The sequence below is a fragment of the Nomia melanderi genome, chromosome 7, assembly GCF_051020985.1.
Source record: "Nomia melanderi isolate GNS246 chromosome 7, iyNomMela1, whole genome shotgun sequence".
In the NCBI taxonomy this organism is placed as follows: domain Eukaryota; kingdom Metazoa; phylum Arthropoda; class Insecta; order Hymenoptera; family Halictidae; genus Nomia; species Nomia melanderi.
In genome coordinates, this window is record NC_135005.1 from 15,018,498 (window position 1) to 15,044,074 (window position 25,577).

General features: G+C 46.7%; 2 protein-coding genes across 6 annotated transcripts in view; one reads left to right on the forward strand and one right to left on the reverse strand.

Annotated features, from left to right (window-relative positions):
* LOC116425088 (neurotrimin) overlaps nt 1-25,577 on the forward strand; it is a 124,004-nt gene that overhangs the window by 1,060 nt on the left and 97,367 nt on the right. Inside the window, exons 1-3 of one of the 5 annotated variants that reach the window (XM_076369112.1) lie at nt 4,619-5,134; nt 6,076-6,184; nt 8,616-8,785. The exons of 1 other annotated variant lie outside the window; for it this stretch is intronic. In XM_076369112.1, coding sequence (XP_076225227.1) covers nt 6,145-6,184; nt 8,616-8,785 — 210 coding nt within the window. In that variant the 5' untranslated portion in view covers nt 4,619-5,134; nt 6,076-6,144. 3 more of the 5 variants (XM_076369111.1, XM_076369110.1, XM_076369113.1) reach the window with 3 other exon arrangements.
* On the reverse strand, nt 507-2,192 carry Mat1 (CDK-activating kinase assembly factor). Its single transcript, XM_031972297.2, has 2 exons — nt 1,754-2,192; nt 507-1,683 (listed from the first exon to the last, which is right to left on the reverse strand). Exons 1-2 carry the CDS (start codon nt 1,875-1,877, stop codon nt 845-847), a joined length of 963 nt encoding a protein of 320 aa, XP_031828157.1. The 5' UTR covers nt 1,878-2,192; the 3' UTR covers nt 507-844.

Below are 25,577 nucleotides of genomic sequence, written 5' to 3' on the forward strand. Positions count from 1 at the left end.
ATATGCTGATTCACGAAATGACAGTTTAACTTTAAAAAATTAGGAATTTTAAAAAGTATTAAATATTTGAGAAAAGTACTTCCGGTCGGTCATTGATCATGTATTGTCAATGTATAGTTCTGTATCCTAATTCTGTGTTTATATTCAGACACCCACAATCGGGTATCCGATCAATGGTCTATATTATTATACAGTAATTCATTAAATGATATATTAATTTTATTTCTCATTTTCAATTTTTCGAACCATGATATTGATTCGGGAAACTGCACACTCGTGCAGCAAGTTACTATATCAGAAGTTGGTATTATGCTACATTATTGATCTTACAATGCAACAAATGAAATGACATTAAAAAATTATAGTGTTCTAGAAAATGAAATTTATTAATTGTAATACGAGTATATTCTAATCAAAATTGTATTTTAATGTATAAATACTTAAAACAACCATTATGAGGATAAGAGAAAAGATACAGGGGTTAGGGTCATTAACATATCACTGTAGTTAACAAAATGAATTTTATTTTCTGTGGAAATGAAAGAAATGATATTTCTTCTGCATGTCCATTGAGTTGCCAGGTACTGCAGTCGCTCAATTTGCATGGTAATATAACCGTAATATAAAATATTTAATACTAAAATTAGATAAATATACAAGGCACATGTACCTGTTACTTGTGATTATATCACATGGATTTAACTAATTGGGCATGTTCGGTAGGTGTAATGGTTGGTCAGAGATTCTGCATTGTATACGACAATTACAGGAACTAATTTATGTCTGCCAGCATATGTACAAAATTAGAGATGCAGTTTCAGTAGTATTAAAACAATTTATGTGGTCATACACTTGTATATTCTGTTTGGCGTTGCGAGGGATTATGATAGAGGCCAGCCATAGCTTCTTGCAAGGCCCTCAAACACGCAACATGTGCCTTAAATCCTCCTGCTCTTTCCGCTGAAGACTCTACCCTAACGTGAGTGACATAACCACGTGCTTGTAGTTCCCTCCAACCAGGTGGTGTTGGGCCCTCAGTAGCTTGCCGAATAGGAGTATAAGAGTATAAAGGCCCTTCATCGAGTTTTGGCACAGGCATATAATTCTGGCTTCCTTGATTGCTGAATTTTATTCCTGTACTAAATTGAGTAGCCTTAGGAGGTGCAGCTTTCGTTTCTTTCTTGGATGCTTGAATAGCAGAGGCAAATGTTTCTACAATGTTCTTTGCATTTCCTTCTGAGAATGTAAGTTCATCTATCAATGCCTCCTTCTCACGAATCTTTTTCCTCTTAGCTTCCATTTCTTGTTTGACTAATTCCATTCGCCTTTCTTCTTCTTTCTGCTTCTCTAGCTCTATCATCTCCTCCAGTTCATACTCGCTTCTGCCGAGTTTAGATTTGCTTTTAGTAATCTGATCTTTATTATCTTTCTTATATTGTTCTATCTTTTTATGAGTTTCCAAGACATCAATGTTATTTGCTAAATTATATATTATGGTTTCAACTTCCTCTAAGTAATCATTGTATTCCCGTAACGACCCAAAGTCCTCTTCCTTTTTATTGAAATCTCTCAGTACCCTCTTCCGTATGTTTACTTCTTTTTCCACCATCGCATCCTCGAACAACTGCACACGGAAGTTGGCTCTCCTAAGAGGGATCTTACACTCCGGACAAGATCCCGATCCTTTACAAAACACAAGAAATATTACACCACATACTATACAATACTTCCCTACTACCACCAATATACTAACCTTTAAGAAAGAGCAAATCAACGCAGCTTTCACACAACGTGTGTCCGCAAACGTTTACCATCATTTTCAACGATGGATTTCGATATTTGGTAGTTTTGCATCTTGGACACGCTTGGTCGTCCATTTTTGCGAGGTATACGAATAATACAACCGACCATAAACTATCGAACAGAATAACGCAATCTTTCGTAATCTGACCGACCGGTTAATGGATCGGTGACAACGTTCACATCACGCCGCGTGACACGATTTCAAACTGAATTCAAATCGACGGAATCGTCCGACACTGTTGAACAACCGTGGAACAATTTAACCATCGCGTTTCATTCGGCCGTGATAAACCTCAACAACATCGCCGTCCGTCGACATAACCTATAAACCCGTAATTCACGCCATCGTCTGTTCACCCCAGGCCAGAAATCTCGAACGTGTAATCGATACCCGTGAATCGAGGCGGCACGCGTGTATCGATAATATCGAGACTGTTTACGAGCGCGATATAAACACCGATATCTGGCGTGACGCGTAATATACGATAATATTTATACAGATTAAACTTCCCGCCAATAATTGGCGACAATTGCGGCCGACTCCGCGGTACTTTGTCATCGGCCGGAATTGATCGTAACGTAAGATTATCAACGAACGAACGACCCCGCGCAACGGACCACGGACCGGCGTCCCGTTACAATATTAAAAATCCCGTTATTTATTCAAATTTTATATTCATAACCGGCGCCGATATTAAAATGAACCGCCATACTTTCCCTTTATTCCCGGCTTTTAACGTCCACGCGCGCCAGCGGAGCCGCGTAAACGCATTAAAAGATAAACTCGTTCGGGGTACGTGATTCGCATGTTCACCGGGTTCGGGGAATCTCCGCGCCTCTCGCTCGCGTTCCGTTTCTCCGCCTCGTTCTCCTTTTACCGCGGCCCGATCCTTTTTCAATCTTTTAACGTTACGATCATCGCGCGTCGTTACGTGATTATCGAGGCGAGGAAGCAGGGTTGAAAGGCGGACGAGAGGTCGTCCCGATGAAAAGGAGCACGACGTCGAACCCCTCGAGAGAAGGCGACGCGCGGGAAGAGATAAAACGAAGAGGAAGCGCGGGACTCCGGTGGCACGTCTGTCACGCGTTTCACCTCCAACGATTTGGGGCATCGATCTCCCTTTCAAATCCATCGCGCGGATCACACGCGAAAAGAAAAAGAAACCGCGCGAAAGGTGGCCGGTGCAAAGGGAGAACGGCAAGAAAGAGATACACAACGCGTGTTCATTACAGCGGTAAGAACAAAGGGCGCTGGCGGTGCTTTGGCGGCGAAACGCAAGACCGCCCGCCAACGCGCGCGCTCGCGCGTGTTCCGTTCCCTCGCGTCGCGGTTCCCACGGACACCCGTTATTCAACCCGTCCCGCCGGTAAGACCGCCACGGAAATTCCGTGAAAAACGCGCAACGACGTTTCCCCCGGATCCGAGGGAAGGCAGCCTAAGCCCGGTGTCGCGCGCCGCGCGGCGCACCGAATTTCCGAGATTAGCCGGAGTCTTGTACCAGCCGGAGATTTCCCGAAGCGAACATCTTATTACGGTGTTTTCTACCCCGGCGGGAATATCGTCTAGCTCCCGTTGATCCCCGTGATTCGCTTAGAATTTAAATACGCTGTGTACATCGGAGCCACGCGGCCGAATTTTATTCGAATTACGCGCGGGGATGAACAGAAACGCCGGCGGAGCCTCTCGCCCTGTGGCTTAAACGATTCCCGGTTCACCCGCTCCGAAGAAAATACCGTGCGATCGTCGACACTGAAATTCCATTTCCCCCTTGTTTTCGCGCGCCTTTCGCTGTTATTCCTAATTCGCGACTCGTGAATTTGAATATACTCTCGCGCACCCTAATTCGCGAACGACTGCTCCGACGTGCGCGCTGTTAATCGCGATTAATTAATGTGAACCGTGGCGGAGAGAAGTTTCGCCTTCCAAGGGTGCTTTAATTAGTTATTTAGATTCAATTACCCCCGCACAAGGGGCAATTCAGAACCATAACAATTATTCTCCCTTTCCCCCGGCGTTCCCGAGTTTCCGCGCGGCCGTACAAAGAACGTCGTCCACTTCCCCGAAAAAAAGGGAAAAGGGGGAGAAAAGAAAACAATTACTCGCGGCCCCTTATCTTTCGAGCGGCGACTAAAAGAGCTCGAGCGGCGTAATTGAATGTCATATTAATTCAGTGCTCGACGGGGGTTGGAAGCCGAAAATCTGCGCGAGGGCAATCGCCCGGAATTTCGCGGCGGGTTCAATCTCTGCCCGCCGGAAAAAGCGGGTATGACACCGGCTGACCGTTAAATCCGTCTAAAACCGCGCGTTCGGTCCAGGCGGACGGACCCCGAAGGATATTCAGCGGTCGAGAACGCTCGGCTGGAAGGTTTCTGTATTTTTCTTTTCTCTCTAACGACCGCTCCCTTCCTTTGCAAGTACATGCAAACGAGGATCGCTGCGATAAGCTCGATTTAGCGGTTACACGCGAGGGCCGAAGAGAAAGAGAGTGAGAGAGAGAGAGTGAGAGTGTGAGTGTGAGCCGCTCCTCTCCGCTGCATTGATATTTGTTGCGGTCGGAGGACGAAGCGTGTTGGTGCGTGACACGTGTACAATGATGACGTGGTCTCCGACGAGAAAAAGACGCGCGAGAGGGTAGGAGAGAATACGAGCGATATAGGGAGAGAGAGGGGGGAGAGAGCACGAGAGAGAGTGGCCGCGAGAGGAGAGAGGAGAGAAGGATCGGGCCAGCGCGGAATTCGATTCCGGACTAGGGGGATGCTGCACGGCCGCGGCGACACGAGTGTGCGTGCAAGTAATATAGAAGCAAAAGGGATACACGCTTGCGCCGGACGATGTCTACCCCATCTTCCCGTTTGACTTCGGGGAGAGGGAAAAGCGGGGCGTGTGCAAGGACAGATGGCAGGGCGTCTCTCCCGGGCCGTGTCGCATGCACTATCAGTTTCGCTCGGATGTTCGTAACACGAGTTTTATCGCGCTCCGGGACGCGACGGTCGCGTTCGTCAAACCCAGCACCGCCGAGGACCGACCGCCGGACTCCGTCGTAGCCAACGTCGTCGTCGTCGTCGTCGTCGTCGCCGCCGTGGTCGTCGTTGTCGTCGTTTCCCGTCGCCGCCCGTTCGGTGCCTCTCTCGCGTTTCGCGAAGATCGAGAACGGAACGTGTTACCGTCGGCCCCCGTGACTCGTGAATCGGTTCCATCGACGGGGGTAAAGGGGGCGAGACAGCATCTCGTCCCCGGTGCTTCGACGGAATTGCTGATCGTTCGATTCGCACGATAGGACTGGTTGAAAGGGAACGAGAGAGAGGAGAGCCGCATTCGGATATTTTCCTCGTTCGTTCTTCCATCTATTTTTTTCTTCTACCCTTTCTCCCTTCCTTTTCTTTCTTTTCACCCGCCGATATCGTCTCTCGCTCCCGCCCCGTGTGCTCGCCGTTCCACGATTCCTCGTTCCGGTTTCCACCCTCGTGAACCGTGCGGATCCGTTCTCCTTTGCCTTTTCCATTCCTCCCTTTTCTTTCCCGGCCTCGGCGCATTGTTTCGTAAGAGGAGAGATCCGATCGAACGCGTCCGCGTCTTCGGGGTCGATTGGCCGGGCAAGGGAAAAGGGTGAATCGCGTACACGCTCTCTGTCCAGCGGGAAAAAAAGGTCGAGCAGGGCGATGAGAGGATCGCGGCGTGGTGCGGTGCTGGATCGTCGTGGGAGTGAAGCGGTGTCGCGGCCGATCGGAGTGCGTGCCAGCACGTAAATCGAGCGGACGGTCGGACGGAAACAGGCGAACGGAATGGCGACGTGCACCGAAAAACCCAAGGAAAATCGGATGCTATCGATTCGGCCGATAGTTTCGCTACGCGATTTTAATTCCGCGCCTTTGTCCCGGGATCCGATATAGAGCACCGTTGCACTCTGTCTTTCTCTCTCTCTCTCTCTCTCTCCCTCTCTCTCTCCCTCTCTCTCTCCTTCTCTCTCTCTCTCTCTCTTTCTGTCTGGTTTCTGGATTATTACGGCATGCCCGGAGAAGATTGACGAACCGCGGGAAGGGATAATTCGCAAACAATTGACGAGTGAAAGTCGCGGGAGAAGGACCGTCGACGCGAAAATCCCTCGTTCTCGTTCGTTTCCGCCGGGCAGGAGGGGTCACAGGGGTTCCGAGACTGAGTGGTGCGTTTCCCTTTTCGTTTCTTTTCCCCACGTTTTCCTCGAGAACCGCGACGTTGTGCGCCGAGAACCGCGGAACACGTACCACACACAGGCGACTCGTTTATGCGGATAGACATAGGGATACGTGTCGCGTATTACCGAAACGACGTCGTGGATCGACTATGAGAAAGAAAAACAAAAAATGAAGGGTGCACTTTTTACCCTGTGCCTATTGTTTTCGGGTAAGTGGAAATCCGGCCACGTGTCCGCGGGAGATTCGATTCCGAGGGCCGTGCGATTGTTCTTTGACCAGAGGTTCCGATTAAATTCCCTTCGGCCGGCGGTCGTCCGGCGAAACCGAGTCGCCGTGCCGCGTTCATCTTTCTCCCGCTTTCTATTTTACCCCCGCAACCGATTAACGCTCGACGAACTCGCGCGGCGAACGTTTTGAATTTAATTAGTACGAACATTACTCGGTTCACATTAATTGAAGAATAATACGGCTCCGCGCTTATGAATATTTAATCCGCGCGCGCTACATCCACTCGCGCCGCGGACGTCTCGTTTCTCCTTTTGCGCCGGAAAAAAATTATTAATGAAGTAACTTTCGTGAGCCCGCACGCGAAAATGTCCGGAGGCCCGGGGGGCCGGGGGGTTAATGCGCGATCAAATAAGAGTCGACCTTACGGATGCGAATGGGACACCGGGTGGACCTTAAATCTCTCGTGCCCCCTTTCGAACGCTTTTAACCCCTTAACGCGCCGAGCCTTATCGACTTATTCAAATCCAGGGCAATATTCATCCCCCGTATTAAACCAGAAATTAGTTGCGCGGCTTTTCATCTAATCGATTACAAATCCGCTTGAAATTTCAATGTCCGCCGACTCTCGACTTTTTCATTTTCGTCCCAGAGCTGGAACAAAGTCGTCCGTCCTGAATAATTTGAGAATTTAACGAACCGAACGATGTCTATACTTAACATTTTCACCGTCACGTTAATTTCCACCGTTTCTCATAATATCGCTTATTCACTCGCAACGAAGCCCGATGGTATTAGAATCTCCAACTATTCGATATCGTAGCTTTTAACTCGTGCTAGTATCTGATTACAAACGTAACTAAACATTCCGATCCGACATCAGTCTCCCCGTTTTAATCGTTTCCAATCAATTCGAGAGCTCCGGTCGAAAGGCGAAAGCTCGACCCAGTATTTTACATGAACCGCAATCAAACAAGACCGACGCTGAACTCGAAGCTCGCGGACGAGCGTCGCGTACAGTGAAAACTCGCTAGTTAAGGGGTTAATCCCGGGGGATGATTACCTCGCGCTCCCCGAGCATTCCGAGAGAAACACGGCGACAAACTCGCGGCTAGCCGCGCGTGACTTCTTCCCACGAAACGAACGTAATTCCAAGATAAGATCGCGGTCCTCGTTCGACGATGCCAACCGCTCGAGCGAATTTCCATCGGCACGCGCGAGAGGCCCCACCTCCGGCAGCGATCGCATAAGCGGAAAACACGACTCGCCGGTGAATCGCGCGATCCACCGCAAACACGGCACGCGGCGTCAAACGTAATTGAAATTTCCAACGATACCAATTCCACGCTGACAATGAAACACCAGTAACACCGTCGTTTCACCCGAAAATTCCCGGATAGCACGGCGCGCCGAGGAAATTCGTCCATTAAGCGTTCAGCAGCGGGGTAGAGTTTCACGGAAGATGAGTCGCGCGCGATACGAAAGCGGCGCGGACATTTATTATGATAACACGCGGCCCGGGCTGCACAAAAGAATCGTTGCGTCGGCGGCGCGGGGTGAGAGAAGAAGCGCCGACGAGCCGGCGGCGAGGACTTGCGGTCGCGATCCCTCCCGGCCGCGGTCCGTCACGTATTACGAGATAAAGTAGTTTCTGAAACTGCGTCCGGGAGAAACTTCTCGCCCACCTACTTTAATACTTCATAAGGAAAGGCACGCGCGCGGGGGGACGGACGGGGGGGAATGCGGTGAGCGTTCGGGGGGCGGTCGGGGGTAAGAAGGTCCGTGTCCGAGCGAAAGGGAGATATATCGCGGCTTTTACCCCTCGGCGCGGCGCGTCGGGACACGTTAAAATGATTTCTCGCCCCGGTTCCGGTCGTACATCGTGCGCGCACCCCCGGCAGAGTCCGCGTCTCTCTCTTCCGCGCGGCCCGTTCCCGCCGTCCCTCTCCCGCGCCGCCGGTAAACACGGCCGGGAGTTAACGAAATTCCGATAACGAACGGTTCAACGTGGCCAACATTTCTCTTCCTGTCCCGTAAACGACGCGGCGCGCGGCCCCCGCTCGCGACGAGCCGCCACGGGAAATAGCTGCTCGGGTCAAAGAACAATCCGCGCCCGCAATCTGGAGATTGAAACGAGAGAGGCCGCCCGCGCGGGAGAAAAATCCGACGAAAAAAAGGAACGAAGAAAGGGAGAAGGGCGGAAAGAATGGAGCGAGGCACGCACGGCTCCGCCGTTGTGTTTCGTCTCTTTGATTCCTCTTCGTCCCTTTCGTTCGCTCGGCGGTTCGCGTTTCGGTTCCCACCTCCCGCGGCTGGGATTATTCTTATTGCTTTCTTCTATGCTCTTCCCTTTCCCGTCGTCGTCCGTTGATCTTCCCCGGGACCGTCCGCGCTCGGTCGTGTCGGTGCGGAAGTGCAAGGACTGGCGCGGGGCACCACCGACCACGGGATGTTCGAGAACCTCGCGCTGGAGCCGCTCGACCGTGGACCGTACTTCGAGGTGGCCGCGTCTCGCAACGTCACCGCGCTCGTCGGGAAAACGGCCACCCTGAACTGCCGGGTCCGGAACCTCGGCGACCGTACGGTAGGTAAAAAGCCCGCGAAAGAACGGGTTGCGGCCGGCGCAACGCGGCGAACGCCGGAACGGTTATCGGCCGTCAACAACCAGACGCACCGTCGTCACCGAGTTCCTCTTTCATTCCCTCGACCGAGGAACGATGGAACGGCTGCCCGTTTCCGCCCGCTGACATTGTTTATCGCTCGACCGGCGGTCTTTATGCGAACGCCCGGTATACCCGGAGTCACCGTTCGTATTGAATTTCTGGGCGATCGAGGGGTGGCGACGTTACGGGGGTCGTTCCGCCTTTTAACCCGCCATTTTGCGGATCGGAGAGATATCGCGGTTCGTTGTATATTTTTTTTTCGGTCAAGTCGAACATACGGGATCACGGGAGCGGAGGAGAATCGGAAATCTTTGTTTTGTTCCGGTTGCATGTCAGCGGCGGAACGAAACGCTCGGGATTCGCCGTTTAATACGCGGCCGGTTTTAAAATGCAAATGATGTTTTTTCGTTTTAATGGCGGTTTTAACGCGGCACAACCTTTTTCGAGGCGACGCGCGCGTTCGCGGGTGGTCCGTTTATCCGATCGCTTTGAGGTCTCGCCGTTCGTGCTCGTTATAATGTTATTTTGCCGTTTACGCTTGTTCGTTTCGAGTTTGTTAATATCTCGCTTTAATATTGTTTTAATGTTGCGAACGGCGGGGCGCGGAGTTTTTCGATGGCGTTCGTCGCTACGTTTTGAAGCAGCTTTTCCATCGGTTTTTGAGCGTCAGAGACGGTCGTCGGCGGTTAGGGGGTAGAATATAAGTTCCTTAATGCGTGAGGGGAACTTTTATAGTTTGTACTGTTATTAAGTCAAGCGGGAAACTGCAATTTCGTGTTTCTCTTTTCTTGCAGTTCTCATATAAATGTAACCTACTTTTTCCGGCTAGTGCCTTCGGATGTTTACCACTGTTCTTTTTACTTCGGCCGAAAGGTATTTTCATTAAACCTTTGCCCTACGGTATTAAATTATAGTCAACGACTCGACAAAGGTTTTAATAAACACGAGTATTAATCAATTTACATGAATGAAGGGGGAATATTATTTCTCGCTCGCGAACATTCCGCTATTGGATATAATGTAATTACTTTTTCAACGAATATGCGTAGCTATCCCTTCTGCCCGAGAAACTTTTAAATATCACGTAACTGTGAATCTGATGAAAAAAGTCCTGCAGTCCGAGGATGGAATCTCTGGTAATTCGTAACGGTGCAGCACGAAACTGAAGTTCCTCTGTTTTTAGGAAATTATCAATTTATTACGTTCCTCTTGAATTATTCGGTTCTCCAGTAAAAACACGCGGCAGTTTATTATTGATATCGCCGCGGTGTACATGAATTTGTCACATTGTCAATCCCGTTTACCGGTGGCCGTGCGAGGGAAATTATCGGGTTAAAAAGCGCCGCATCGTATATTTTTTCCGCGCGTGCAACGGCGCGCATGAATGTAACAATTGTATTATTTTTTTCAATGGGAACGTACATATTTTATCAACTCGGCGTAAATGTCCTCGACGTTTAGCGGTCGGGGTGCGAAAAAAAGGGAAAATGAAACGGTCGAACGGCGATTAACTCGCGAGATATTTTGTACAAATGTCTTTATTATAGGACCGGCTGAAACGTTTCTCCGTTACGTTTGAAGCGTGCCGTGCATTGTGCGCGATGGAAAATATGCATCTGCATTTAAAGAAAAAAAAACGATGCAATTGTTAAACGCACGCGGCCCGTTGCACTCGTGAAAAATGCATGGAGCGCACTCGAAACTAACGCGTTCTTCTTTCAACATTTTGCCCTTATTGTCCCGGGAAAAGAGTGGAGTTACAACGGTTCCCGTCCACCTTCTTTACATTTCACATTCACGCGAGAGAACCAGGCGAAAAGTGTATAAAATAACGTTTCGTTCACTCGCGGTTTCGCTTTCGCGAACGAGTCGCGTTCGAAGGAAGTCGATTGATTACACGAGTCTGCGGCAAGTAGATAGAGTAAATCATAAACAGACACGCCATCCGGATTCAATGAAACGCGAGTTCGATGAATTCTCGAACTCTGATCTATCGTGAAATCAATTTTCTTCCACGCTTCCGATTGATTCTATCTTTCAATTGTCGCGTTATCGTTAACATTGAAAGATGTTGACTGGTATTGATTTGTAGAATTTTACGAACAGATTTCTACATTCTCCAGTGCATTTCGTTGGATTTAAGACAAGCGAGTTTCCTCCGTGAAAATTCTGGTAGAGAGAAATTATGTTCATAGTTCACTGGAATTTCTACAAATACGTCCTCGGAATTTAGCGTAAGAGGATGCGAACCGATGAATTCGATTACCTGGTAATGCCAGCATTAAAGTTTCTTAAACCTCTTGCTGCAAGTATCTAGTTTCAAATAATTAGGTGCGCCGTAATTCTGTAACACTCGCCGTCTACGTGTTTTAAAGTATATCGGGTATATGTCTTCTTCTTTCCGCGGCGGGTAGAATTATTTATAACCTGCTTTGCGATGCACGACGCGAGGAAGGAAAATAGGTTCAATGTGGTATTGGGTTGGGTCGGTGGGAAATACGCTACTGAAAATATTTATTGCGACACTCGAATATTAAACACGTTATCACGTACACTCTGTTGCCTTTGGGTTATTTCGGAACTCTTCGCTTTGGGCGGAATTTATCGTTAAAGTACACGCGAGGAGGTGAATTTCATTCATCGAGATCCCAGTATTTCCTCGATTCTTCTCGTTACCTTATTATCAAACCTATAAATTAAGAAATATATCAAACGTGCACATTCCGCCGCGAAAAACCGTAGGAAACATAAATTCCGTAGATTAATCTTTCAACAAATCCTAGCGGTCGTCGTGTTAACTGCAGCTTTTACGTGTCACAGCATCACTGAATTTATCTCCTCTAAAAACGGTCGAAATGTTTCTCAGCGAACACAGCAGTCACGACGCAATAACAAGAGAACACGTGAGAAGATCGTAGAGCTCTTGCCAAGATAATTCTCTGTATCATAAGCGACGCCGCGACATATGGTCCTATGTTGAATTCATGAAACGCCCCGGTGCCTTATGGGCATTTCATCAGGGTTCGTTTTTCACGGGAAATCCATCAACCGCCCGCTGGAAATTCGGCTTGCCCGTTGAACATCCGTGTTGCGCAGATGATCGATGAAGAAGAAGAACACTAAAATGTTGTAAACAATAGATAAAAGCGCGGGACGCGTCACGATTAATATCCCGCGGAACACGCGAAAGCTTTTAGAATGGCGTTAGCGCTAGGAAAATATTATCCTCCACTGTTTCGCGAACGATCCCCGGTGCCGAAGAGCGAAGTATAAGAATAAAAGGATTCAATGACCCGACGAAGGCGAACGCGAAAGGAAAAAAGAAAGAAAAAAGCACGCGATTTCCGTTACGTCGTTCGAGTCGCAGGTTATTACAAGCGGACGCGAGTGGAAGGCGATAAATATTTGCAGTGGTAGCCAATAATCATTCACGTCGATACGCTATCCATTACGAATTAATTTAATTTCACGGGTCGCGATCCGCGCGGCCGTATATTTACTTACACCGCAGGAATAATCCGGCGCGAATTGATTCGTTAGCAATCGAGGTAAGTACATAATGCCCGGGCGATCGGCGATTTTCGCTGCTAACGGAAAAACGGGCCGGTAGTCAGACATCCCGGGAAAAACCGTTTTTCAATCGGATTTCATCCGGGAACAAGGTTCAGCGCGATCGAAAATTTCGCTCGACATTTTCGATTCGCTTTTTGCGCTCGGAAAAATCATCGTCCCTTCGATGTATATCTTGTTTTTCTTTTTTTTTTAAATCCACCAGTGCGGGAAGGATTCGTTTTTTCAGATTTCCTCCCCACATCGTCGTTTACTTTTTTTTTTGTCCCCGAATCGGAAATTTTTAGGAGAAATATAAATATTCCGTTGGAGGGGAGTAGGATTGAAAATTCAATGATAGTTCGATAGTTTTCTTTGGAATGTCGTTGAGTATTAAATTATTATTTCGCGGGTGCAAAGGTACGTTTATACGATTACCAACAAAATCAATTCATTTGCGTTGTTCATGTTTTGAGTTTCTTGAGTTAAATTCGATTCAAGTTCCTCTGTTTCTTAGATATCTCCGAGTCGAGTACTAGTTCGTTTTCCAATACGACCGACGCATTAATTTCTCTTTACTCGAACACTTTCAAATATATACCGCCGTTACCTTCGTTATTGTCCCCTAATAGGACTCCATAATTCGAGGAGAATGTTCGTAAAATATCGTAATACTGATAAATGTGTCTAAATAACAAAAGATCGATTCTGTCGATCCATCACGCGGGAATCCCTCCTTTAATCATCGCGGGTCTTCCTGCGGGTTGCTCTTAATATGCTGGCTTTATAGGAACCTCATTTTTCACGAGGCCTCGCCCCGGAGTTTGATAGTCGCCGTAGGAGTCGATGGAATACGAATTTCGCGGTCTCTGCGCTGCCTGAGCGCCATTAACCCTGGGATGACGCCGCCGGGTCGTCAGTGTCCGCGCGGAGCATTTTAAAGGGAATCTCTGCATCAAATTTTCGTTTCTTTCCGGTAAAAATCGGATTTTACGCGACAGCGTCGCGGCGTTATTGTAAATTCCACGAATCCGCGTATCTTCATGGAAATTCGCAGCTGTATAGGAAATTTCGAAAATATCGGAATCAGGTGCACCTCATTTTCCTCGCTGCTTGTTCCGGTAAATCCAAACTGAATGAAGGTTGCTTTGTGTTTCGTTGCAATTTGAGTTTTGCACGCTTACCAGCATTTTTACTCCGCATAAAGGTACAGAGATACGCGGAATATTTATGAACATTTACTGAAGGATTCACTTAATCCGTTTGTATCTTTGGATTGTGTTCAGATTACCAGGGAATATTATATCGCACAGCATTCCCTTCATTATTGCCCTTTATGTTGAACCGTGGTTTTCCTCGTAAAATTGTTAGAATAACGAGCTCCTTAACACCTTCGAAATGTGTTTCCATATATTTCATCGGAGATCGTAATAATAACCTTTAAAAAAATAATGTTGAACTGTATTCTGTTACGTCCAGTTTTCTGACGATAATTTCTTATTGTATATAAATGTAGATAATTCATTTAGTAAATAATTCGTTTATTAACGTTGGTTTATTTTCATGTTATAAATTAGCTTACCACCGGTAGCACACGGCGTGGACGTATTAAACGAAAATATTCGCGATAGCTGCCTATATGCAATAAAGAAAGATCCAGCGGCAAGTGGCGTTTTCCATGCATTCGTAAAATGCAATTCGATTGCCGTAGAAATTTACTGAAACATCGTGGAATTAAATCTTTACGCTGGAAATATTGTTTATTTCCTTTTGTAGAGGCGGGAAAAGCGTCTTTCACATTGCGCTGGATGCGAGGAGAATACAGTGGGATGAAGGTGATATTTTCGTTTCTTGGATTTGTTACTCGTCGACGATTTAGCTTCTTCTGCGCGGAATAGTATATTTTCATTCACGCGATTTATTTGTCGAGCGAGGAAGAAAAATTCCGTGATACCGTGTAACGCGCACCTCGGACAATTCAGCGCCACAGTGGCGCGTGTCAAACTGCAGGGAATAAAGTTATTTTACTCGTTCACCGACTCGAACAGCCACTTCCACGTTTGTGGCAAGATCTTCTCACAGTGCCCGTATCGATCCCGTGCAACGTTGCTTAGTGATTCGTGTTGCCGCCGCATACGGGGATCCTCTGAAAGTTTGTTACAATTGATCAGGCTTTGAATCAGTTAACGTATCGGTCGTTAGTTCATTACTTATCGAATCAAATTTTGATATGTTTTCTTATATAAATAAATATGTTTATCAATTTTCATTTTCAATTCAATATTCTTATACAAATGAATTACAATTAACAATTGATAGGAATCGCAAGCCTCGTCGATATATAATTTTTCTATCGAAACGTTCATCGTAAATCAAATCATAATTACCAACGAATAATCGAATAAAATTTTCATGTTTTCTTATATGAATTAATATATTTCTAATGTACATTACTGAAACGCCCGATCTACGAGGGATTACAATTAACAATCGATCAAAATTGCAAGCCTCATCTATATACAATCTTCCTATGAAAAGGATCGCCAGAAATCAATTCATAATTACTATCAAATAATTCATCAGCGGGAACGATATCTTTCGCCGATTCTAACATTAATCACTGATAAACTGAGAATAACGAGTGACTGCGAAACCGCCTGAACGGATGCGTTTCTATAACAGGTTTTATTATAATGGCGCCCGGTTTATTTGGGAAATTACGAACTAGCTGTTTTGACGGTCCGATAATCGCGGGGTCGAGATTGAAAGTTATCTTCCGCGGATAATGGTTCGCGTCATCAACAGCTCCGGGTGATGTTTTAACGAGTGCGCCAGTCACATTGTACGGTTAATGCGTATCTCTGGCCCGCCGCGGCGGATTTAGCCGCTAGTCCCGCGATAATCCTTGGAGCAAACGACCCGCTAGTTACGATCAACAACGCGAAAGACACCAATAAAACGCACCGGTGGGATGAGTCATCCTTCGGTGAACAACAAAATCCTCTCTCGTTACTTTCCCGACCCCGCTGGAAGCTGGAAGTATCGGTGAATTTTCACGCTGGAAATGAGCGCGAACCCGATCCCCGGCCAAACTGTTTTTAATTTCAAAGCAGCGCCGCTTTATCATTGCCAGCGTTGATCTACGATCTCGCTTGAAGGAGGAGAACGCGGGAAATTTTCCATTTAATCGGGACCATCTCGCGGACCGATGAACGTTCGTACTCGCAATTAATGCGCGAGTTCGTACTTTCTTCGGTGCCCTAGGATTTTTCATTAAAATCCCCGCCGTCGAATATTTCTGTATCGTGGCGAATAATGGGACGGTGATGCGATAGCAGGAAAGTTCGAAGGAAACGCGGCTGGGAATTGAAGATGGATATTCTTACAATTAGTAACTTCTGCAAAGTCTCGTACACCTAACAGTCGCTGTAATTGAAAAGAAAATTAATCAAAGTTATCGATAATGTTAATAACTATACGAAATATAATGAAACAATGACAAAACATATCTAAAAATATAATGAACACTGAAACTTCCATATTTCAGCCAACGCTCGTGACAAGAGTCATTTCCATTTTCCAACGGTATCCCCGAAAATCCGAATGCCCGTAAAGGTCCGGCTCACAGCTGACGCAACGGCGAAAAACAGGAGCAAAATATCACTTGCAAACCACCGGTTCACTTGGCCCCGAATCGCTGCCTCCGTACAAGTCCTCGTCACGCTCCGCGCCGCGATCCAATAGAGGGGCACGGTCGCATTCGCGAAGTGGGCGGGCGCGAAGCGACAATATGGCGGGTAGACGCAACCGGCGTAATATAAGTTGGCCCATTAAGGTGTATAGTAACCGTATAACAAGCCGAAACTAGTTTCTCGGTACGATAGACAAACCCGTCGAGAAGTTTCATTTTTTTCCCCCCCCGGCCGGCATTGTTCGTGCCACACGAACCCGTTCGTTCGCCGAGCGGAGCGGAGGAGTTTAAGTAAAAACGAACGAACGCGCGCGCACTCGCTCGCTCGCTCCATTCTTTTTTACACAATACGCGCGAGCGGTTTTTATTTCGCGCGCTGCTGAACCATCCGCAGCGCCTCGGCATCTCTCCCGTCTCCTCCCTCGTTTCTCGCGCGACGTTGATAACGTGCTCTCGATGCGCGGCTGTTTTCAGAAACACGACCGGCTAGAAGTTTCTTCCCCGGCGTGCGGTGCGGCGCGGCGCGGCGCGGCGTGGCGCAAAACGAATCACGTTATCGCGGGAAAAGCGGCGCGAGGCCGCGTATAACGGCGTGAATAGGATGAGGGATGATGCGAGATAGTATACTTGAAGGCAACGATACGACGAGATAGAAATACCCGGCGGGACTATAAATAAGCGTACCCTCAGCGAGCCTCCGCGAGGACGACGGTCCCAGGACCCTGATCCGTTTCCGGAAACTTCGATTTTCGGGAACACACCCCGCACGATGCTTCTCCGGCGTCGGGGGGCGCGTTCTTTTTTTTGCGTTCATGGGAATTCCGGAGTGCACAGGATGCACGCGATACGGGGAAATATATAAGGTGCCTGTGCCGGAACGTGTTTTAGAATTAATTCTGTCTTTCCAGTTGCATTCTCAGCACTTCCTCTTTGCAAGCCTGCTAATCGGATTTTCAAATTGAAATGCTTAATAATGTATAATCTGTTAACATTACTCTACTTGAAAGAAGTCTAGAAGACATACCGGAATTCCCTTGCACGATGTTGAAGGTATGAAAGTGATAACTTACATTCCTACGTCTCGGTGGAAACCATATTGTCGACTAGCAAAGTGCTCGCCGTGAAGCGGTGGATAGTAAGAACTTGAATTTGGTAGAGTGGCGTTGAATATATTTAATGAAACTATTAACCCAATGCTAGTAGTCTAGAAATATTGCTACATTATCATGATCTTACAATCCGTATACCAATTTCAATTCAATCATTTGAATAACATCGTAACGAACATTGTTTCGCTTAAAATGTTTTCATTGAAAATTGCTTTAATTAAATTAGTTAACTGAAACAGAGGAAACTTCGCGCGGCACAATTTCCTTCAACTTCTCCCCGTCGGCGATGACCATTCTGGTCTCGGAGCTTTGTTTATGGTTACAGTGGATTTACTGTGTATTCTCTGTATCGTTACCGCAAAGCGGTGGAGATAGATTCAGGGGTGAGTCGCCAGGACATGATGGATACATCCCTCTCTCCCCCTTTCTTCGCCGGTATACTTATCCTTCTCCGATCGTGTACTCTTCTTTAGCCTCATACGCCCTATATTCCCGGCTCCTGGCCTTCTTCTCTACGGCCGGCGGTCTTAGCTGTCCCACCCCCGCATCCCCGACCGACCCCACCCTAAAACCGTGTACTCCGGCCGGCCGGGCTAAATCTACAAGTATACTTCGATGGAACAATACACCGACTCTCTTGGGCCCCTGTCAAGTGGCCCCGGCCTGTTCGAGCTATGGCCGACACTTCGAACACGTCCCCTAATGAAAGTAATAGGATAGACAAAGTCGGATATCTCAGGGACGTTGAATGTCGCAGGGAGAGTATGCCTCGGTTATCTCGAATTCACTGCCCCATTGAATCCGACCGTGAGCAATCGGTCACCGGCGTTCGACGAAATCGATCTTCGGATCCGCCGCTCCGTCTGCGGCGGATTCATTAGTTGATTACAGGCCCTCGCGCGATCAAATTGGCGGGGCTTTGTCATTGGGAAAATCGGATCACGACGGAAAATTATCATTTTGGAAATGGTAAAAGTGTGGAGCCGATGTTGAGAACAATTACAGATACAGGACGATTCACGTTTGGCAGATTTGTGTTTTGGTATCGAGGAATTTCTGGTTTTAAAGGCTATTGCATAAGAATCTGTGCTTCGATTATCATTGTTGCCCGTTATCGTTATCAATATTGTGTGATTTAATATAGAATCATAATAGAAAATGATCGTTTTGAAAATGGAAAAATGGGGAAAGCTACGAATGCTACCGGTGTTGAGAACAATTACAGATATGGGACGATTTACGTTCGGCGGGAGATTTGTGTTTCGGTATTGTGTAATTTCCGGTTTTAAAGGCTCATGCGAATGCATAAGGGTGCGGACTTTAATTACCGTCGTTGTTACCCGTTATCATTACCAACGTTGCGTTATTTACGCTTTCCCCTTAGCTATGCGTGGATATTAATGAAGGCAAATACGCTGCTTAACCAGGCAACTGATATAGTTATCGTTATTTCAACTTGAAACATGCATTACCGAACGCGAATGTAAATATTAATTATTGGCCAGATATTTTAACCCGACGAGCGGACTTTTCGCCCTTTGCAAAATTAATGGACTGTCGATTACAGACACTCCTCACACGTGAAATTGGGAGACTCGCTCCAATTATAGACTGCGGATATCCATTTCGAAATAGCTGCGGATATTCATACCGCATAACATCCAGCAGACAGGAAACAATATACAGTTAAAATATCGCTCAACTCTTTATAACCCACTAAATACCACTCAAAGAGCCACATTCCATAATAATCCACAGAACACAAAACTCCAAAAATCCCATCTCCAGCACAATGTCAGCGATGTAATTCCGAAAAAATTCGTTTACCCGTACACGAGACACGCGAATTCCGGCGAACGCTCATAAACGAAGCAATCACGAGTGCGCAGGCTTTCGAGAGCCATTACTTGCCCAGCTGCGAATGTGTCGAAGCGTCTTAAACTCTCGAGGAGCGCGGTCCTCGTGCGTAACTCGCATAAATTCAGCCCCCGCCGGCGGGGGCGGTGCTCGTACGAAACGGTACGTGCTCGCTTAAAGTTTCAAAGTAACCGTTAAATTTTCATCGAACCCGGCTGAGCCGGCCCGTCCCCGATTCGGCGTTAATTACAAGAAACACTTTAAGCTCCGGCTGAATTTTAAACCGGCCGACGCCGACCGTGCGCTGTATCTCTCCCTTTGGGGCGGAATTTCGCGGTGGCCGCGGTTCCTGAGCATGTGCACGGTTATCCGCGCCTCATTAATATTCCTTTGTGCGACGTCGCCGCCGATTATCGGCGCATTCTAAATACTAATTTACACCCTGCACATAGAAATAACGGCGCCCCGGGCAGCGGCGTCGGCACCGGCGCGCAACGCCCTCGGCCGGGGAAATTGGAACCGGTATTTAACGAGCCGGCACAACAAATGGCATTAAACCATCAGCGCGCAATCAATGACACCCGCTGAAGGCGTGAAGCACGACCGTCCCGGACTCTCTATGACCGCGGCGCATCATATAATGCATATTCAACGATCGCGCGCTGCTCCCATTGACGCGCCGTCCGCGCCCGTACATCCTCGTTCCGCGGCGGGGGCAAAAAGTTTGTCACGGATAACGTTAATAATTATTTAACGGCCGACAATCGGTGTCCGACCGACGGGAATTGATGTTCGCGAACGTATCAGGAGCCACCGCTCGACCATTAATTGCAGTTATCCGGCGGGGTGCGTCGTTGTTGTCCTGGTAACAAGCGCGCTTCTTGCCCGCCCCGCTGCACACCGACAATAAGCCGGACGATGCCGCCGGAGATGAAAGTATTCGTTCCACCGCGTTATGGGGATGAAGGGAGCAATGATTTTTTTTATACCCCGTTACGCCCGACGACTGAAAAACCTTTGTAGTTTGTACGCCCTCCTCATTTCCTCGCGTTCATTGCGCGGAGAAGTTCGCGACGAGTTTATACGTGCAGGTATTTTCTCTTATGCCCGGTGTTTATTTTACCTGCGACTCGGCTTCGAAAGAACTACTGGCGCTCCGAGCAGGCAGTTACTTTTACTTTTGCTCGAAGGAAACAGTGTTTCGTGTACTATCGGGTCTCGATATCGCGGGACCTTTGTAACCGAGCTTCTTCATTTCCTTGGGTTCTCATATAAAAGTCTATATAACTCGGGGTAGAAAAGTTTGCGCGTTCAAGTGTTTGTCTCGTGTTTAGCAGCTGTTTCGTCTGTGCAATTCGAGTTCAAAGGGAGCTCGTTTACGGAGGTTTATTTTTACATTGAGTCGGTCCTCCGCTCTTGTTACTTTCGGGCGACTGTAATCCGCGCGGTGTACGAGATCCGCGAGACCGATTGAATTCATTTAAGGGAATCGGCGGTGAAACGCGAATGTTTGGTCGGAGTTATGGGTGGAAAAAATTTTCCGATCTTCAATGAAGCTTAATGCTGTAAAATCTTGTAACAGACGGATCACCGATACGCCGGGGAATACCTGAAAAGGGGATACTCGCTTCGAGGATCGTTAAAATATGTTTAAATGTTTATTCAGCTATTCAAGTGTACACCCGTTCCGCCGGAGGAAGTCCGCGGAATTATTTTCCACGGGAAATGTTTGCGTAACTTTTACCGCCGCCGGACGAATCATTTTTGAAGTTGGGAATTCCATTTATTTCCTTGACATTAAAATTACGAGAAGCTGCGGATGGCGGAAGAGCGTCGCGCTTGTATTGATATTCAGTACGGAAAATCTGAAACCCGCCCGAGAACAAAAAATTGTCCTAGATCTCGTCGAAGTTATAACTCGCTACCATTTCACGTCACTTCCGTCGGAACAACTTCTCCCCTGCTCAAGAAAGATTTCAAAGATTGTACTGTAAATGAATTACCTAAGAAGAGGACGAAGTTTTCAAGATCCGGGGATACAACGAACACATTTGATCGACGAAACTTGCGTTTCCGATGATTCCAGCCTCGGCAAACATTTTCTAATTTCAACTTTCTAATTTTCTAATTTTCTAAAATAAAGGAAAACCGTTAAGCGGTCCGCCATCTTTAAAACAGCACGAGCGTCTCCTTAAGTTTCCCGTTCGTACGAACATATTCAACCGCCAGCGGAGAGAAATCGTCGCGAGCTCGCCGCGCGACGAAATATTTTTCTCCCGACGTTCTTCCGCGGACCGTGAATATTAGAAATGATCCCAGACGAACGAACTTCCAAGATAAAACGCGGCCGAAGCGACGCAATCGAAACAAACTTCGCGGAGCGGGCGTGTCCCGGGAACACCGAATCGTATTATTAAATTGTCACGGAAATAAATTCGGCCTCGAGTGGCGTGTCGCTTGTACAGCGCGCTCTTACTTTTAATAATCCAATTTGCGACGCATTTGCAAATACGCGCGAGCGCAATTAAGACGGAGCCATTTGCGCTCGCGGTTCAACCCGTTGCCTCGCGACGATTCCTCTCGGCAGCTGATATCGACCGGAGTTACATTTTTATTAATAACCTCCTAGAAGGCAAGAGTATCTTTGGTCCTTCTAATTAATCTCTCTCCATTTGTCCCGAGCCTGAAGCACGGATAACAGGGAAACAGCGTGTATCCCGCGCCGAGCGGGGGGGGAGAAAAAAAAAGAACGTTAACGAACGGTTTAATATCTTGCAATTTACGATTTTAGCAAGTTTTAATTTCGTTGCTTCGCGGGGGGCAATAATTAAAAAGGGGGGTAATAAATGCAGTCGAACATTCGACCTTTTTAACATTTATTTGTTTCGCTGCATCGCGCCGCGAAACCAATAATGAAAAAGGGGGGCAAAACAAATACGGAATAATCGAAAAGATATTAAACGGGAGAATATTAACAGCCGTGCCCGCCGCTGTTGCGACTCCATGAAAATATTTTTCCCTTCGAATCGCGAGTGTTCCGAGGCGGACGCGGAAATTTCGCGGGCTGGTGTACACGGTGTCCCGCGTTTCAACGATCGAATTCCGCGTGTACACTTTACGGGTAGATGTATGAAAAATGCAATTTTTTAAATGAAACTCCATGCTCGCGTAACTTCGTTTCCTTCGTCTCCATTCGCGTCACCGCTGAAACTTCGAGCTTCGATACTCAACATCGGAAGCTCTAAACGAATAATACAATTACTCGTTAATTCAATCTCTCGCGGAAAGAAGTATAAAAATCCTTCGAATTTCTCGCGGAAAAATCGACCCTCCGTAAAATGTGTAAAAAAATTCCGTCGTCCCCAGTCAACCCTTTGTCGCGAATTTAAAAAATTCCCGGCGCATTCTTCGTTCGCGGCACGCTTCTCGAAACTCCCAAGAAATCCTTTTTCACTGCGCGCTCAAAGAAACCGACTCATCAAGCTTAAAATATTCTCGTTACTCGCGTCCTTCGGAAAAATCCAAAAAACATCCACCCCCTTTCGAGAGTTCCGAAAATCGGTCGACGCGGGTTACAACCGGGACACCCCGTACGTGCACGCGTCATCGGCGCGGCCGGATCTGCATCGGGCGTTTTTCACGCGTCGTATAATGCCGCTCCGGGAATAATGCGCTACAGTTTTCCGCTTTGCACGCGCGCCGGAATTTACGCCGATGCTTCGTCTTCCCTCCGCCGCCTGCGGCGGGGCGGGGCGGGTTATTGTTCGAATTAACACCGGGGAATATTACGGACGCCGAGAAGCTTGAAATTATCCGACGTCGAAAAATGGAAACGCGCGCGGGGGGTGGCGGCCGCCGGGGTCGTGTAATCGACCCGGTTCGGCCTATTATTTAAAAGTTACGCCCCGGCCCCGGTATCAGGGGTGAAATCAATCCCGATCGTTATTCATTCGATGGGTAATCGAGCGCGGGGTTCAATTTAAAGTTTAAGTAGATTCGCGCGCAAAATTGCGCGGCGACCTTTCCCAGCTGACCGGACGTTCCGATCGGCTCCGCCGGTTTTAGGGGTTGCGCGATGGCGACTTCGGACAGGTGATTATCGGGGATCGGATCGAGTCCGATGCTTCCGAGATTCGAACCTGGAGAACTGTGTAATTCAAGTGCGCCGCGATCCGCAGCACGGCGGAGCCACGAGTGTCCGATTCCATCGGGGGAATAATAATTCAGACGAATGAGCTAACGCATCGCGCGCCGGCTAATTTTCACTGGATCGCGCGGACGGGGATTTTCAGTGAGAGCAACTTGTATCACTGTACATAGAAACACTCGAGTATCATGTTATGTAATATGTTTTGAATAGGTACTCAGTCCGAATCAAATTTAATATTTTAATTCTGAAAACTGAATTCGACGACGATTTTCAGTGAGAACTGAAGAACTCAGTTTTTTATTTTTATTTGCTTGTTATCAATGTTACGGTACTTTTCGGCGATAAATGAACTTGAAATACTTTCAGACTGTTAAGGGTTGAAGTCCGTATTTGTGCACGTAATTTTGGTTTACGCGTGCAACGATTAGTGTTTAATTGGGCGTGGGAAGGTTAAGAGAGGAATCGACGTGATAAATTGTTGATTCTCTTGTTTCCATTTGTTACGAAAAGTTCTGTAAGTGTATGGGATTTTCGTGAGTGATTCTACGGTGAACGCGATGGTGTTTTCATTGTAGAAGCTTCCGGGGAATTGCGATTGTGGTACTGTTTGCGTAGTGAAGGGTTAATTCTGTAGGCGGTGGCCCAATTGCATTATCAATTGAGAGTTTTAACGATAAAAGTTCTGTTAGACTACGTGAAATGAAAACGGGACTTACAGTGATTCTGAGACCGTGTACGAGCGCAATAATATTACTGTATTGTGTTAACGCATTTATATCGTGAATCGAAACGGCACAGTTAATTTCCATTCGCGTAACTTAATGCCGGGGAAATTTTACTTCGTCTAAAGGTTTACTTATAAAAAAAAAAAAACGACGTTTCATTAATTCTGCTCGCAACGCATTCAATTTCCGCGAGTTGTTCTCAAACCGTAGAATAAATGAAAAAAAAAACTGATTTTGAAAACGCACTTATACAAGTACTCGAGCGTTTAAAAGAATCGCCCACTTTAGAATATTGCTCTTCTTTTTCGAAGTACTCGTGAATTCACGAGGCCGTCCAATTGAATTCGCAGTTGCTTAAAATATATATATATAGATAGATAAATAGATAGATAGTTCATCCCAACTCTAGCGATGATCAATTAGAGAGCTTAATTAAACCTAGAACAGGATCGAGCGTTGTTTGAATTGTTTCGAATGAATATGTTGCACACGACCCGAGACAATTAGCCAAATGAATTCTAATCGGATAATTCATCCGGGTAACAGTTATATATATATTTGATTGAATAATTTATTTGTGCAACAACGTAAACAGTTCCAAGCATCCATTGTTTCGGAGTTTGTTCTTTCGTTATAACACGCGAATGCCTTTTTCCGCGTCCGTGGATAGGTGATTTAGTTATGCATCGATAATTCATTCGCCAAAGAGTAATAAATTTCCGACGATGCAACCTTTAAAAAAAGAAGAGATTAATATTCAATCTTTCGTGAATACAATATTGTAGAATAACGTTTAATCAATTCACATTGTATAACGAACAAGTTATTGACCGAGTTGAGTCTTGATCGATTTTCCGTTTAACCGTTTCAGTGTCAAATTTTCATACATATTCGATACATGCGAATTTTAAACAAAGATACATGATTATAAAGGAAAATCAAAAATAAAGGAAAAATAAAATTTCTATACAATATTAAATACGTGTTAGGCTTCCTTTGTTACTAATAAAATTAAAAAGAAACTTCGCAATTGCGTGAAAGAGCGACATGTCGCTCTTTAACATTCAAAAGATTAAAAATATCCTTGTTCGAGCTATTTGTAACACTCAATATGCTGTTTATTTATTTCATCCAATATTTTTCTACATCTTCCTATCTTTATTTCAATCATTATTCCTCTGCCATCGAAGAGTCTCAAGAAAGATTCTCGATCAATTGATTCACGGTTATTTATCGTTTCATCGGTTTCATCAGCGTTTATTTGCGAACAAGTCCCTCTCAGAAGTCTCCGACTGCATTTTCCCATGTTCCCCGGCCGTTAACATCTTGCCGCGCAATCTTCCTTGAACGTTACCTTTTCCATCGATTTTATTTGTTATTATTGTACGCGACAAATCGCTTCAGAACACGCATCGCCGCTCAAAGCGAACATTTTGAACGCTTTAATGATGTAACGATGTAACGAGGCGATAAACACGCCGTTCGCTTTCTCGCTCGATGAAAGCGCTCCTCCCGCGAGTGACTTTCGATAACCTCTTCCCATTCCGCGATACTATTTTTTCGGCGCGACAAAGTTGTCAATTTCCCAAACATCCTCGACCAGTCAATCTGCTGGAAACAACATCACAGCCG

What these genes read in the sequence shown, in the direction of transcription:
- Mat1 (XM_031972297.2), bottom strand. Translation starts at nt 1,877, where the DNA reads ATGGACGACCAAGCGTGTCCAAGATGCAAAACTACCAAATATCGAAAT. An exon ending in TGATTTGCTCTTTCTTAAAG is followed by an intron (nt 1,684 to 1,753) that starts GTTAGTATATTG and finishes TGTTTTGTAAAG; the next exon opens with GATCGGGATCTTGTCCGGAG.